The sequence below is a fragment of the Triturus cristatus genome, chromosome 1_2 (genome assembly GCF_964204655.1).
Source record: "Triturus cristatus chromosome 1_2, aTriCri1.1, whole genome shotgun sequence".
NCBI classification, from domain to species: domain Eukaryota; kingdom Metazoa; phylum Chordata; class Amphibia; order Caudata; family Salamandridae; genus Triturus; species Triturus cristatus.
This window is the reverse complement of record NC_140580.1, coordinates 985,285,780-985,300,359: the sequence shown is the minus strand read 5'-3', so window position 1 is coordinate 985,300,359 and position 14,580 is coordinate 985,285,780. Positions and strand designations below refer to the sequence as shown.

General features: G+C 43.8%; 1 protein-coding gene across 4 annotated transcripts in view; it reads right to left on the bottom strand.

The window, feature by feature from the left end:
• FBXW5 (F-box and WD repeat domain containing 5) overlaps nt 1-13,689 on the bottom strand; it is a 178,494-nt gene extending 164,805 nt beyond the window's left edge. The window contains exons 1-3 of one of the 4 annotated variants that reach the window (XM_085610897.1): nt 13,551-13,680; nt 12,744-12,908; nt 423-639 (exon numbers count right to left, since the gene is read on the bottom strand). In XM_085610897.1, coding sequence (XP_085467023.1) covers nt 423-615 — 193 coding nt within the window. In that variant the 5' untranslated portion in view covers nt 616-639; nt 12,744-12,908; nt 13,551-13,680. Of the gene's footprint in view, nt 1-422; nt 640-12,743; nt 12,909-13,364 lie in introns of all 4 variants that reach the window. The other 3 variants (XM_085610913.1, XM_085610905.1, XM_085610920.1) reach the window with 3 other exon arrangements.
• Between the last annotated feature and the right edge of the window lie 891 nt (nt 13,690-14,580).

Below are 14,580 nucleotides of genomic sequence, written 5' to 3'. Positions count from 1 at the left end.
CATCTCACAAAACATTTTTTTTTAAAGTTAAAGAGTCTGTTATTTCAATGTCACTTCGACGTATCAATGTTCCAAGACCGGGACAAACAATATCTGAAACCTAGGCACTTTCCATGATCACCACTGCTAGTATTACTATAAATACCATCCCTATGCAAATCTGTACACTTACTTTCTCCTCCTTTGTACATTATGATACTGATTTTACACCATGGTGCTCACCATAACTGTACTCTATAATTGAACTGCTCTTCTAAAAATTCTCAAATATAAAGCCCGAATAGGTCTTTTCCACCCCATATAGAACAGCCAATAAATAAAATAAAAAATGTTTTAAACTTTTTATATGAAGCACTTTTAAACAAGGAGCAGGTGTCACCAGCTAGTAAAGTGACAGTACAGAAAACTATAAGCAAACAAACCTGGGTGTCGTGGCACATCTCGGTCCAACCGGTAGTATCGGTAGAAGTGTTCTTTCCACAAGAACTCATCCCTTGAGACCGCATACCACTGCTGGCACACCAAGCCTGCTGCCAACACATCTTCATGATCTAAGTTTAGAAAGATCTGGTAGAGAATAGTATCTGGGAGACAGGGATAACCCCTAGCGTCCATCGTGTCATTCTGTCACCAGAGGTTCTAGATAGGACATGGGAAAAGAAAGACAGTTATGTTACTGGCCTTGGTATTGCAGAGTTTGCCCTTATTGTAGCTCTTTCAGATGTCCGGGTTAGCTGTCCACATGTTTCTACTGGAGGCTAGAATGGAGTCAGCTTGTATTTGTTTCCAGTATTGTGTTTAAGTGGGTCTCTCACAACAAGGGCAATGGCTTATTCATTAAGTTGTAGGGCTGAAAGTGTGGCTGGAGGTCTTTAGCAATTACTTGCATATCTCCTAGGTCAGGACAGCGTTTATCAACTGAGCGGTATACATTAGAGTTTTATCTAATAGTGCACTATTCACCCCACGCTGTGGATCAAAAAAACAATTGTTTTGGGCAAGCCATTAACAACTATTGGAATGTTTTGTAGCAGTTTGTAATCCTTTTTCCCTAATTCTGTGGGTAGAACTGACAGATCTCTGAAGGCTAATAGCCAACCTGGTATTTTGCAGCAGATCATATAAAAGGCCTTTATTTTAGTTAAGGCAGCCCCCATTTTTTCAGTCACAGAATATGAAATTCAAAAGGAGGGGTTGGAAGCCCAACTCCAGGTTTTGGGTGAGAGGTGTGTCAAGGTGCCGTGTGGTGACCGCATGTTTAAGTAAGCAAGGACCTGACCATTTTGCAGAGAGATGTTAACAAAGACTGAATAGTTTTTTTTTAAATTTAGGAATGAGGCTATTCTCCAACCCCATATTTTCCTGCAGGCCATAACAGGGGACTTTATTTTAGTTAAGGTACCCCCCAACCATTTGCAGTAACAGGTTATGAAATTATGTTATGAAATTAGGCTGGCATAACTCCAGAGGTTGGGCGTGGAGGGAGGGGTTAGGGCTATTGGTAGGAGAAAGGGGAAGCATCCATTTATCAGTCTCGGTTATGCTTGCCCTAAAATTTGGCAACTAGGCCTGAAAAACGTTGGCAATATGATCACAAGATTCCTGTGAGTAATAAGTAGCAGCTTTGTCGCTTTGGAGAGGATTCAGTATGTTAAAGAGTTCTCTATGTGTATATGTATTACTCACCGACAGCCATCACTGTGTAGTTATATGTTAGATGAGAGTTTTCATACATAAAGTGATTGTTGTTATGCTAGTAATTTTGGCGACATTTGAAAAACCTGCAGAAAACATTACGAAACAAATTCATCCATCTCAGGTCCTTCCTGGAAAGTTTTTGTGCTGATCAGTCAAGTGGGGGCCAAGAAAAAGAGGGTCCCAAAACGTTGATTTCCCATGTTAATTCCCATAAGAAACTTTTCTCTTGGATACAGAAACAACGGCTGAATGGAATTACACCAAATTTTGGAAACATGTATAACTTTACTAAGAAAGAGCGTTTTTTGTAATCTGGTGGAAACCCACGCTAACGTTTATAGAGGTGGGCTAAAAGTTAAGTATATATGGGGGTTAGTCCTATTAGATACCCACGGTACTCTATTCTGAATTATAAAACAGGGCCCTCTAATTCGCAGAGGGAGCTTTTTTTTTTTACGTCTGCCATTTTGGTACCACTGGACCAGTCCGCATGTGGGAGGGGGAGGCATCAGTGGGGGTTTGGGTGCAGGGCCAGGCCAGACATCAGGCCATGTGGTCAACCCCTTGTTGCGCAGTGGGGGGAGTTATCTGCATACAATGGAGTCTCCCCAGATTGGATTTTTAGGGGCAGCATTGAAGGGGCCACAGATAAAATTAGCCGGCCACCTACAATGGACGAGCATGATGATTGTGCGCATGCATTATATATACACACACACACACCCCCCCCCCCCCCCCTTATTAAGAACTATAGAAACATTTCTATGGTCAGTGGAAGGGCAAGGTCTTTGGAGTGTCTTAATCACTCCTGTTCTCCTAAGAAGCCTTTGTTGGACAATAGCTTTTCTCCTCCTATATTTCTGAAAGACTCAATCTGCATATCTCACCTCTTTCCTCTTCAGCACCATCTTTTCACTCTCCCCGCATTTCCTTGCATCTCCTTCTGCAATCCCGTGACACACAATGCACCAACTCACCTATATGCACTGCATTTTCTTTAACTTTTATCCTGTCATCTTCACACACTTTTGCATATAATCAAAATTACAATTGCCACACCTAACCATTAGTGTGCGCGCTCTGTAGCAAGCCCAAGGACTTTATGAGCATGTATTCCAAACCAGTTTATGAGCCACTGACATGCACTGAAAGAACTTCAAACTGCATTCGGATTCAAATCCTGCTCTCTCAAATGTGGCCCACTCAAAACCTGAACTCACACAACTACATAGGAGCGACTCTTTTCACAGTACAAAATATACATAGGAGCGACTCTTTTCACATTACACAATATACGCAAGTAATGTGTTGCATTAAGAAAATATGCCATCCTGAAAAAAGCAAATACAATTTAGGGAATTCAAGAGTAAGTAAAATGTAAACAGAAACAAAATTGCTGTTCCCAAGTTGTAAGGGCAGTGTCTGTCGGTAGAGAGACAGAGAGAAAGAGAGAAGGAGAAGAGAGGGAGCAAGAGAAAATACACACACACACACACACACACACACACACGTGGCACCGCCTCCCCCCACTTCAAGGCCCCCTCAGCTACACCACTAGCTGCATATGGTCAAAACCCGTCAAACATTCACTAAAAAAACCAAGGTTAAAGTGACGTAGCCGTTAGCTGTTGAGATAGTTTTTATCCTAACTGTAAAAAAAACAAAAAACTGATGATATCATACAATCATTGTGACATCATCCTATAGGGGTGTGCACTTGAAGCAATTCAATATGCTACACCAGTGGCCAATTTACTATTCACTTTAATGGGGCTACTCTCAAAGATATCACATTATCTGCAAATTTACAGGTATACCTTTACCACTGAAAAGACACCTTATGTCAGACCCTTCAAGGTTAGTAGAAAATAGGCCACAGGTAAGATTTAAACAGAATTGTAAAACTACTCCACTTTTGACAAATATTTATATGGACTGCTTCATAAGCTACCTTTCTTACATATAGAACACCCAACAAGGTATGTGATGTACCTCCATTTGAGTGACCCAGGGGACACAACTAGGATCTAAACTCACTTGGAGATGGCTTAACAAAGTTTGCAGTTGGGTCCAAAATAGATTGCAAGGAAATCAAGTGAGTTGTTGAAGAATGCAACAGAAAAATGAAGGACTACATGGACTAGAAGAAAGCAACTAGAAGAAATTGTTAGTCACACTCAAGTTTAACACGGACACTGGTTGAGGTACTTCCTTGTGGGGTGACAATATACTGGTTACAGGAGGTATACAGGAAGGCTTTTAAGGGTGGTTTGAGGTAAAGTTTGGAATTTATCCAGGGTCTCACTTTTAAGAGTGAATGTTACGACATTTGGTAAAAAGGAAACGGATATGAAAGAGATAAGTAATTCAGGAGATAATCCCTTTCATGACTCAGAAAAAGGAGGTGGGTGATGGCGCTCTTGATACTGAGGGAAAAGAGAAGGTGGCTGGATCTCACTTTGATCAATCTGTTGACAGTCAGGACACCAGCAAACATGCAGCTGTGACCAAAGATTCCAGGAATAAGCATATTAAATGGGAAAAATTGCCTTCAAAATTAAATGATTACATATACATTTCAGAACATTTGAAAGGGGATGAGAAGTTTTAGTCTTACGATATCCTTATATTCTTCTTGTGCCATTGTTCTGTGGCACACAGTTGATTTTCTTCGATTAAAAGAAAGGAATGTATTTAGCAGCATTACTTGTATGTGGAGGTAGAATGGTAGGCATGCCAGAGCAGAATGGGTGGTGAAAGAATGTTAGTGTTTGAAAGAGACAGCAACTGGAAATGATGAGCACAATAGCTTGTCTGTTGCCTTTTGACTTCCACATCTTGAGAATTAACAACTTAGGTTTGAACCTGGCGTCTCCAAATTGACAGGCAGGAATTGCTTTGTGCAAGTGGGTGTTCTGAACTCTTCTCGCTGGTTACTTTTAATTTGTGGGCCAGAAATAACGATTTCGCCTGGGCAACTGGACAAAAAAAGGAGGAGTTGAATACCCATGGCAGAGAGAGAGGGACAAGCAACCCAAAAGGTACCAAGAGCATTACACAAGCACAAACGGAGGAAGGCGATTAACTATCGAAGTCAAGGATCTGAAATAGGAGGAACCCAACAAATGTAAGCGATGCAAGAACAGGTGCTAACTAGTAGCGAGAGCCACAACAACTATCGACACACCTTCAGGTTAGAATAAATCAAATATAGTGAACCTCGGATCAAAAAAATATCAAAAGAATGTATATAGGTTCTGGAAAATTGTGGAGGACTCAATTGAGGACCCTCATCCACGTGTTTAACCTCAGAAGTGCTATATTTATTCTTCGCTAGGATGATTTCTCTGGGTAGCATCATCATAGGGTCTTATTTCACCTGAGTGTCCCGTTCTCCAGGTGGAAAATCCCCCTTTCTGGAGGTAAACCGTCTTTACTAGAACAGAAATGGCTTGTGGGTGAATTAAAATTATATCCTGCCCCAAAAAGTGTATTTAATGAGGGTAAAAAGGGGATGGGGATAGGGTTAAAAATAGGGCAATGTTATAGGAGGAGTTGGCAATCCTACACATCTAGTGCATAAGGTCAACACGTTTAAGCCGATAGTAGCTCAGAAGATCTTAGATAACGTTGAGGGACATATCAGACAAACATTTCCGTTAAGCCTGGGGACAAAGCCCGTTCAATGCCTTGTACACAATGCCTTGAATTTGACCGTCTTGAACTGGCAACCAATGAAGGCCCTTGATGCGGTTAGATATGGGGCCGAATTTGGGGATTTTTAATAGCAGCCGAGCTCCTGAGTTCTGCAGAGACTGAAGCTTTGATTGAAGTTGTTGTGGATTCCTAGATAGAGAGCTTTGCAATAATCTATCTTGGACAGAATCAAAGCAACTATTACCGTTTTTGCATATCAAATGGAATCAAGGGAAAGATTTTTTTGGGTATCTTTTAAAGATAAAAACACTAAAATGTAATATGGTTGATCTGTTTGGAGAAACAAAACTGGTTGTCGAACATGAACCCGGGATTTTTTCCCCTTTACAGACTGGGGCTGGAATCAACAGGTCACTAGGAGTCATTCCAGAAGGAGACATCCTTCCCAAAAAGTATCACCTCTGTTTTTAACATTAAGATAGTTCTCATGCATCCAGCTGGTGATGTGCACCAAACAGTTGTTAAATTGTCTGGCCACATTATTTGCATCAGATATAATTGATCCAAATATCTGTTTATCATCCGCATAGGGAATGGCAGAGAAACCATGAGATCAAACAAGTCTTGCCAAGTGGGTGACGTAGATGTTTAATAACGCTGTAAAAAACGACAATCCTTGAGGCACCCCTCAAGGGAGAGAAAACAGATTAGAGGTGTGCCCTTCGAATACAACAGTCTGTTCTCCACGTGAGAGAAACAAAGAGAGTATAGTTAAGGCAGCACCGTTTATTCCCACGGTCTCCAGCCGTTTGACTGTCACATAATGATTAACCGTATCAAATGCTGCTTATCAAATGCTGCAGAGAGGTCCAGGAGGATTAGAGCAGTCCTTACATGCATGTGGTGGATGTTGTGTGAATCTAAATGGGTGAACTGAAAATAATTACTTCCTTACAATCCTCCTCTCAGAATAGCTTTCTACAAGTCAGAAAAACACAAATCTCAAACAGGTTTATCAAAACCTGGATTTAATAAACACAATCTAATGTCTGCTAGTTTAGTTGCTTTAATGGTTTTTTTGTGTGTCTAATGCTAGCACAAAAGGGTGTTACTTTATTTTTGTTAAATAGAGCACTAACATTTATGGTTGGCAACATCAACCTACTGGATGACAAACCCGATTTGGATTTTCAGACTGACCAACAAATATTCAAACAATTGCTACTGAAATAGAATTATGTTTGCCTCATCTATTGACTGTTTAATGGATTCACTGTCCCACCCTCAGAATAATGCGCAACAGTGTAACAATACAATATGTTGATGTTTTCATGAGCTTTAGCTCTTTGCTTGTGGTCTCCCAAGCTGAGGAGTTTCTTACAATCTTCTTTTCGCTGTTTTTGGAGAGACTGCGACTTTTAAACTTGTGCACCCAACTGAATTATCTGATGGTCGAAAATAGCATGCATGCCTCTTTATCAATGCTTTCTGTCTGATCCCTCTGTCTCTATTCCTTCCTCCACCTCGCCTCCTTCTGTTAACACACGACTTAAATGTGGTAATTGTTTTGAAGCTTTCTATCAATGTGCGTGTAAATGTTTGTCATAATAAGGCTAATGACCCCTGATAATTAAAAATTTGCAAACATTTGTGACAAGAATTTTCAATTCTATTAAGGACAAGGAGGCGAGGATTATGCTTTCTCATTTCTTTATTAGAAATGCTCAGCAGCCAATTAGAAGAACCGTTAGAAAACGAAAAAACTACAGTACCCATGAACACCAGGGTACCACGTCAACAACCATAGAGTCTCACATATAAAAGGTAGTGTAGGTGAAAGTACGTCCTCTTTCTTTGGTGAGGAACAGTTCACAGGAAACAGGAAGTCCAATGAAAAAACGATGAATGCCAGGTAAAAGAATCCATCAGCAACAGCCAGCGATCACCCGGACGAGATACAACTCAGCAACCACAGATCACAGGAAGCAGTAGAGCATCAAAACAGAGTAAGCAGGTGGAACAGAAGGACCGCTATTTTGGGTCAGAACCTGAAAAGAAATATACAGCCGTAATACTCATCCAATAAAGAGAGTGAAATCAACAAGAAGGGGGGGGGGGGGGGGGGGGAAAGAGAGAAGCCAAAGAATTGCATCAAACATAAATCATATGCAAGTATAACAGTTGAATGCAAAAACATGAGAATAAACATTGACCTTGGGTGGGATAATCCTCGCCTCCTTGTCCTTAATAGAATTGAAAATTCTTGTCACGAATGTTTGCAAATTTTTAATTCTATGTCAGGACAGGAGGCTCCGATTATGCTTGTTCAAAGCTGATCCATCTCTACAGAAGCAATAGGTTCGATAGGTTTGTAATAAAATGTTTTGAACACAGAGTCAGAAGACCAATCTGCGGTTTTCATGATGTCCAATAATGAAACACCCATCGAGAACGCTTTAGAGGCCATAGCCCCACGAGCCGAATGAGCACCAAAAATGGAAACATCAATGCCAGCCTCAGACAAGAGCCATCTAACCCAGCGAGCTAAAGTAGCAGGGGTAACAGGACGAAAAGGTTTCTGCAAAGCAATAAGTAACTGACCCTGTTTATCTGAACGTAAAGGGGCAGTACATACCTCATAATCCTTGACACATTGAACAACGCAAAGGTTGGGATGATGAGGAAAGGAAGGATAGGTAATAGAAGTAGTAGCCGTTTTGGTGCGTTTGAAAGAAGAAAAGTGACACCCTCAGGTGTAAAACTGCGACCTGCCAAGTCCAACGCACGCACATCAGACACTCGTTTGCAAGAAACAAGACATAACAGCATAGTCAGTATGGCTGAGAGTTGCTTACGGGAAAGCAATGAATTAGAAGGCCAAGCTTCCAAAAATGTTAAAACAATGGAGACATCCCAAAGCGAGACATATTTAGGACACGGAGGATTCGACAAACGAATGCCCTTAAGCAATTTGGAAATCAAGGGATGCTCACCCGCAGGCTTACCATCGATATGAACATGAGCCGCTGAGATGGCGGAACGGAAGTTGTTGACCGTGCGATAAGCCAAACCAGAGGAAGCGAGAGAGGCTAGAAAATTAATAATCAATCAGAGACACATCCGCTGAAGCGGGATCAGCTTCCCGCTGAATACACCAATCACACCATCGTTTCCATGAGGCTCTATATCGTTTGGGAGTACTGGGAGACCAGGCTTCACTGATGAACTTGGAAGCATCGCGTGAAAGGCCTGAGAGCGACCAGCGATCCCCGAAATTCGCCACGCTAACAGAAGGAGATTGCCCGATAGAACTAGGGGATGCGGATTGCCGAGGGGATCCAACAAAAGATTCCACTTCTGGGGAAGAAGGAATGGCACCGCGCAACACATCTCCAAAAGAACCGGGAACCACGCTTGAGCCCTCCACAGAGGAGCAATCAGAATTAAATCTGTTTGAAAACGTTTCGTGTAAGCCAGGACCCTGGGAATCATCATGAACGGGGGAAAGGCGTAACACAGAGCCGACGGCCAAGTCTGAAGAAACGCATCCGTGGCTAGGGCTTTCGGATCCGGCCTCCAGCTGAAAAACAGAGGGAGCTGAGTGTTTAGGCGAGAAGCGAACAGATCGAACCGACATTGACCCCAGGTCCGAAGGAGAATGCGAGGATGAAGTCGCCAGTCGCTGAAGTCGCGAAGATGGTGAGAGTTCCAGTCCGCAGTCTGATTGTGGCAGCCGGGAAGATATTCGGCAATAACAGTGATCTTCTGTTGAAGACAGAAGTGCCAAAAATCTTTGGCGATCTCCGCCAAAATCTTGGATCTCGTTCCCCCTAACTTGTTGACATACCGGACCGCTGAAACATTGTCCATGCGGAGAAGAATGCAACAATTGGACTGAAGAGGGGAAAAACACCGGATCGCAAAGGAACCCGCCAGGAGTTCCAGGCAGTTTATGTGAAGGGACAATTCCTGGGAGGACCACCGACCCCCGGTCGAGACGGGACCACACCGGGCTCCCCAACCCCATAGACTGGCATCGGATTCTATGACCAGATCCGGAGAGGAACCGAACAGGGCTCGCCCATTCCAGGCCTCCATGTGGTCTAACCACCATTGCATCTCTCTCTTCGCATCCTCGGAAAGAGGAATCAGATCGGAATAGCGAAGACCTTTTTGGAGATGACGAATCTTCAACCGTTGAAGTGCCCTGTAATGCAGAGGACCCGGGAAAATTGCTTGGATGGAGGACACCAATAGACCGACAACACGTGCTAACGATCTCAACGACTCAGTCTGTCTGGAAAGAACCGACATCAATTCCCTCTTGATGTACCGAATCTTTTGATTGGGTAAGAGAAGTTGACAGGAAAGGGAATTCACCTGGAAACCCAGAAAATCTATCACCTGTGTAGGGATCAAGACAGATTTCTGAGGATTCACGAGAAAACCCAGAGATTGTAAAAGGTCGATAGACCACTCCAGATGCGTCAAGACTGTGAGGGGACTGTCCGCCATGATAAGAAGGTCGTCCAGATATATTATTAAGCGGACACCCAGAGCATGCAGACATTCCACGACGGGCCTCAGAAGTTTCGCGAAGCACCAAGGTGCTGACGAGAGGCCGAACGGGAGAACCGTGTATTCGTACCAAGTTCCCAGCCAACTGAATTGAAGGAACCGGCGATGAGGCTCGGGAATCGAGAGGTACGCATCCTTGAGGTCGAGCCGCACCATCCAATCCCCTTCGCGAAGATCGCACAATAGATGGATTCCCTCCATTTTGAAGTGTCTGTAAACGACACCTCCGTTGAAATCCTTCAAATTGAGCACCAGACGAAAGCCGCCCCCTTTTTTCTGAACCAGAAAGATAGTGCTGATGAACCCATGGGGATGGGGGAATAGTTTGAATGATTGCCCCTTTTTTGAGAAGAGACTCGATCTCTGCCGAGATAAACCCTTGGTCTTGAAGAGAGAAAACTAAGGGGCTTGGAGGGAGGGATTGATGGAGGGACTGATAAAACTCTAATCTGTAACGCTGAACAGTTTGCAGTACCCAAGCATCGTTGGAGATTAGATGCCAGTTGTGTAGAAAAAAAAAAAGAAAAAAAAAAAAAAAAATAAAAAAAAAAAAAATCGGATTCTGCCCCCCAGAACCACATCGGAAAAAGGAATCAAACTCACCTGAGGTGTTTGAATCGTGGTAGGCACCTTGGTTTCCACCGGAACGGCCTTTACGAAATTGACCTCTCCCTTTGCGGGAAGGATAGAAGTGTGAGCGGGAGTTGTATCCAGGCTCCTGACCACCCCTCTGGGAGGGATGATGAGAGCCACGGCCGAACGAGTGTCCCCTATGTCGTCCGGCCCTGGCAAAAACCAGACGAAGTGCACGTTTTATTGAAGCCTAGGCTTTATCAAGGCCGCTGAAGGTCGCAACAAACTTGGTAAGTTCCTTAAGAAAAGGCTGGCCGAATAACAGACCCTGAGCTACAGGACCAGATTCGGAAGTGGAAAGTTCCGCCAACTTCGGATCTATTTTCAGAAGAATTGAGCGACGACGCTCGCTCGAAATTGCACAGTTAGCGTTACCTAACTGGCAAATAGCCCTCTGAGACCACTCGATAAGGTCGTCAGGATCCACGAGAGAGGAAGATTCCTTGGCCTGAAACCAAAGATCCAAAATCTTGGTGAGTGGACCTAGTAAATCTAGCATTTTGTCCTGACAGGAGCGCCAGGATCTGTCAAGACCCTTCTTCGGATCCTTTGCGAATTTTTTAAGATATGAGAGCATTGTAGGATCAATCTCCGGAGTGTCCGCTAGGTGATCAGCAAGATCCGGGCGAGGACACTCAGACCTAAGGCGAGCCCTGACATCCTTCTCAAAGGGCTGCCGAATGTGTGCTTGAACATATTCGGCCACCGCAGGAGAAGGAAGCCAGGAAGATGAGTGAGGATGATAAATTTCAGAAGGTTCGAAGGTAAGGACCGGAGGATGAGTAGGAGCATCAACATAATGCTCCTTACGAGACTTCTTGCGTGGCAGTGGAACATCCTGATCTGAAGGAGAGGAATGAGTACCTTCAGTGTCCGACAGAAGTCCAGAGGAGGCAGAAGCACCCACCGATGGCAAGGAGGAAGCCTTTTCTGAGGCTAAAGATTTAGCCAATCTTTTAAAAATCTGAGCTATGCGGATTAGCTGGAGATTTTGACAAACGGGAAGAAGGCAACCAACCCTGGTGTTTGGCGTAGAACGTCAAATGACGATTTAAAGGATTGATAGACTGGACAAGTGCTTTATTAACGGAATGTTGCACCCCTTTGTCCAAAGCTTACACCAAATCCTGCTCTAGAAAACTAGATTCGTCATCCTCGTATGAGTAGTCATCGTCATCCAGATATTCTTCCATTATTACACAGTACTGTGATATTAATGCCCACAAGATGACACTGAAATATATATTAATGCCAAAGGCACAATGCAGGGGGAGTGACGAACCCCACAGCAAGCTAGAAGGAAAGGTAAAAACCTGACCCTGTATATATAATAAATTGTGGAGGGAGGCTTGCTGAAAATGTCACTCTAGGCAGAGCCCATGCGTTATTGTGCAGCCCTATGCCTGTAAAATGCTAAGGGCGTCGATGGGGCTGAAGAAAATGAGGCTGTGGGCAGCGTTGTAGAAACAACCGGCTCAATAGTAATCTCCGTGTGGAAACACGGAAGATAAACAAATAAAATGGCCGCCGCGCATGCGCGCTAATGGCCGCCTCGTTAGTAATGAAAAAGAGGAGCTCGCGCACGAGTCCTCCAGCCCCCGTACCGCGCGAGGCACACAAAAAGCACCGAGCGAGCACGAGGGACACAGCATGCGCTTCAAAGTAGAATACGTAAAGTACCGCTACAAAGTAACAAAGCAACAAAGCACAAAAGCTATATAGATAAACAAAAAGCACTTAACTGGCTGCGGAGCAGCAAAGAAAGAGGACGTACTTTCACCTACACTACCTTTTATATGTGAGACTCTATGGTTGTTCACGTGGTACCCTGGTGTTCATGGGTACTGTAGTTTTTTCGTTTTCTAACGGTTCTTCTAATTGGCTGCTGAGCATTTCTAATAAAGAAATGAGAAAGCATAATCGGAGCCTCCTGTCCTGACATAGAATTTGGTAAAGTGGATTGACATTAAAAGAGAAACCTTCCAGTAAATCTAGCATGTGATTAGTTTATGCGAGCAGACGGATTTACCCAAGCAAAGAAGGGCCTAAAAATCGTATTTAGTAAGCACAATTCACACAAAGAAACATGGGTGTAATGCAACTGAAAACGTACCAAAAGCGGCCCCTGTCCCCTTTAGAAATGCAGTGCCACCTACGCCCTTTGCTGCAGTACCTACCGGAAAGAGCTGCTGCTGCAGCTGGGATAGTTTGGACAGTACGAAGAAACGTGGAGTGTCAAGGCTACTGACGTGTTGTGCCTCTAGTCTCTTCAGTCAAGTTGACTGGCAGGAAGGCAGCAGTGCTGTTAGAGTGGTCCACTGTCAATGCTAGATACCCAACGCCTATTGGAATCATGGAAACAATGTTAATTATTGCTAAACTACTGTTTTTTTTTTGTCGAAATCAGATAAATTTTTTCTTGAGCACGTCTAAATTTCAGTATTAGTACGCGTTTAGAGTTGCTGCAAACCACACTAGTGTTAGCTATTTTGACGATGAAAGGGAAATACACGGGTTCCAAGTGGGCAAATGATTGACGTTACCACAGTTCGCAACATGTCAAAGTTGTTAAAAGTATCTTGGATCACTGAAATACTTGCCCAACTTGGCCCTATTTCAATTAAGGCTAGACTATTTTTAAAAAAGTATGGCAGTTTACTAGTTATTTGCTTTATAAAACGAGGAAGCGTACATTTTTTTCGAGCATGAGGCATGGATATCTTTTAATGCATTCTTATCACCTAGATCTAAAGTCACAAAGGCGGCTGTATGGGCAGAGTTATCACTTTGAACATTACCTGCTATTGCTCACTACAATTAGTGCGCCGGCTTCCTAGAGAGACACTATTAGGTCAGCGATAACATCATAAATAACTTAATGTAGCAATAACCAGTTCCATCCTCGAGATCCCAAAGCAGCTAAAACCTAAGAAGAAGACACAGTCCACCGGGGATTAAAGTAACCCCATTTAATCACTACTTACTCCGGCTGACAGTCAATTCAATTCAACATCCGTCGCCTGTCACCGATCCATATACGGAGGAGATTTGTGTGTATTTTCAGTACTTCCGGGTCGCTTGGTAGCCAATACCTAAGCTGGACATAATTCGGTATTTGATAGACACTAGGAGAAACTCCTACTTTGTACGAGGATCTACGATTGGAGTATTGTCGGTCTCCAGCCAATCATAGAGCGCAGCACAGAATTCTGAGTGTTGATTGGCTGTCAGGCCCGCACATGCCTCTACGATGTGTAAACACTGTCACTGTCCGACAGCATAAGCGTTTTTCACAGGGTTGTGGCTTTCACTCGAAACACTGCGGGAGCTGGACTCAGATGCCATTCAAGGAGTCAGTCATAGACGTGGCAGTGACAGTCGATAGGTCAAAGTTTCAGCCTCATCAAGTTGGCCCTTGTTGCTCCACCCACGGGTCCGGAGGGGAGAATAAACCTCGGGTTGCGGGAAGTAACAGCGGTAACAGTGAAGGGTTGGTGCAGAGTTGACGGAGTGCCTGGGTGATGGCGGGTTTCCTGTCTTCGACGTGGCGTCCTCGTATTATATAGGGCGGATGGTGCTCCTGGAGCACTTCTAAATTGTGTGCTTTCGAGCCATACGCTAGTATATCCTTCATGGTTTTCATCCATTCGCTCCAAACACACTGTGTCTTTGGGGATGCCAACTTTACATTACTTGCTCATTTACGTTCCTTGTCCCGATCCTTAATTTAGTATTGAATACTCCCGCCTCACTGTGAGACCCCCGTGACAGCTTTCGAAATGAAGAGACAAGGTAACTTCATATTCTTTATTAACGCCACACGAATCTACACTGAAAACCGTTAACGTTCCCCACCACTTTAAATTCCCTTAACATTCGATTCTGTAGAGGGCCACACGGCCTCTACGCGTTTAGACGTACGCACGCACCCCTCGTGACCGGGCGCGGTCACGGGGGTATATAATAAATGGGCCGAGGTCGCACGTGACCTTACGGCCGCACCATACTACTAGG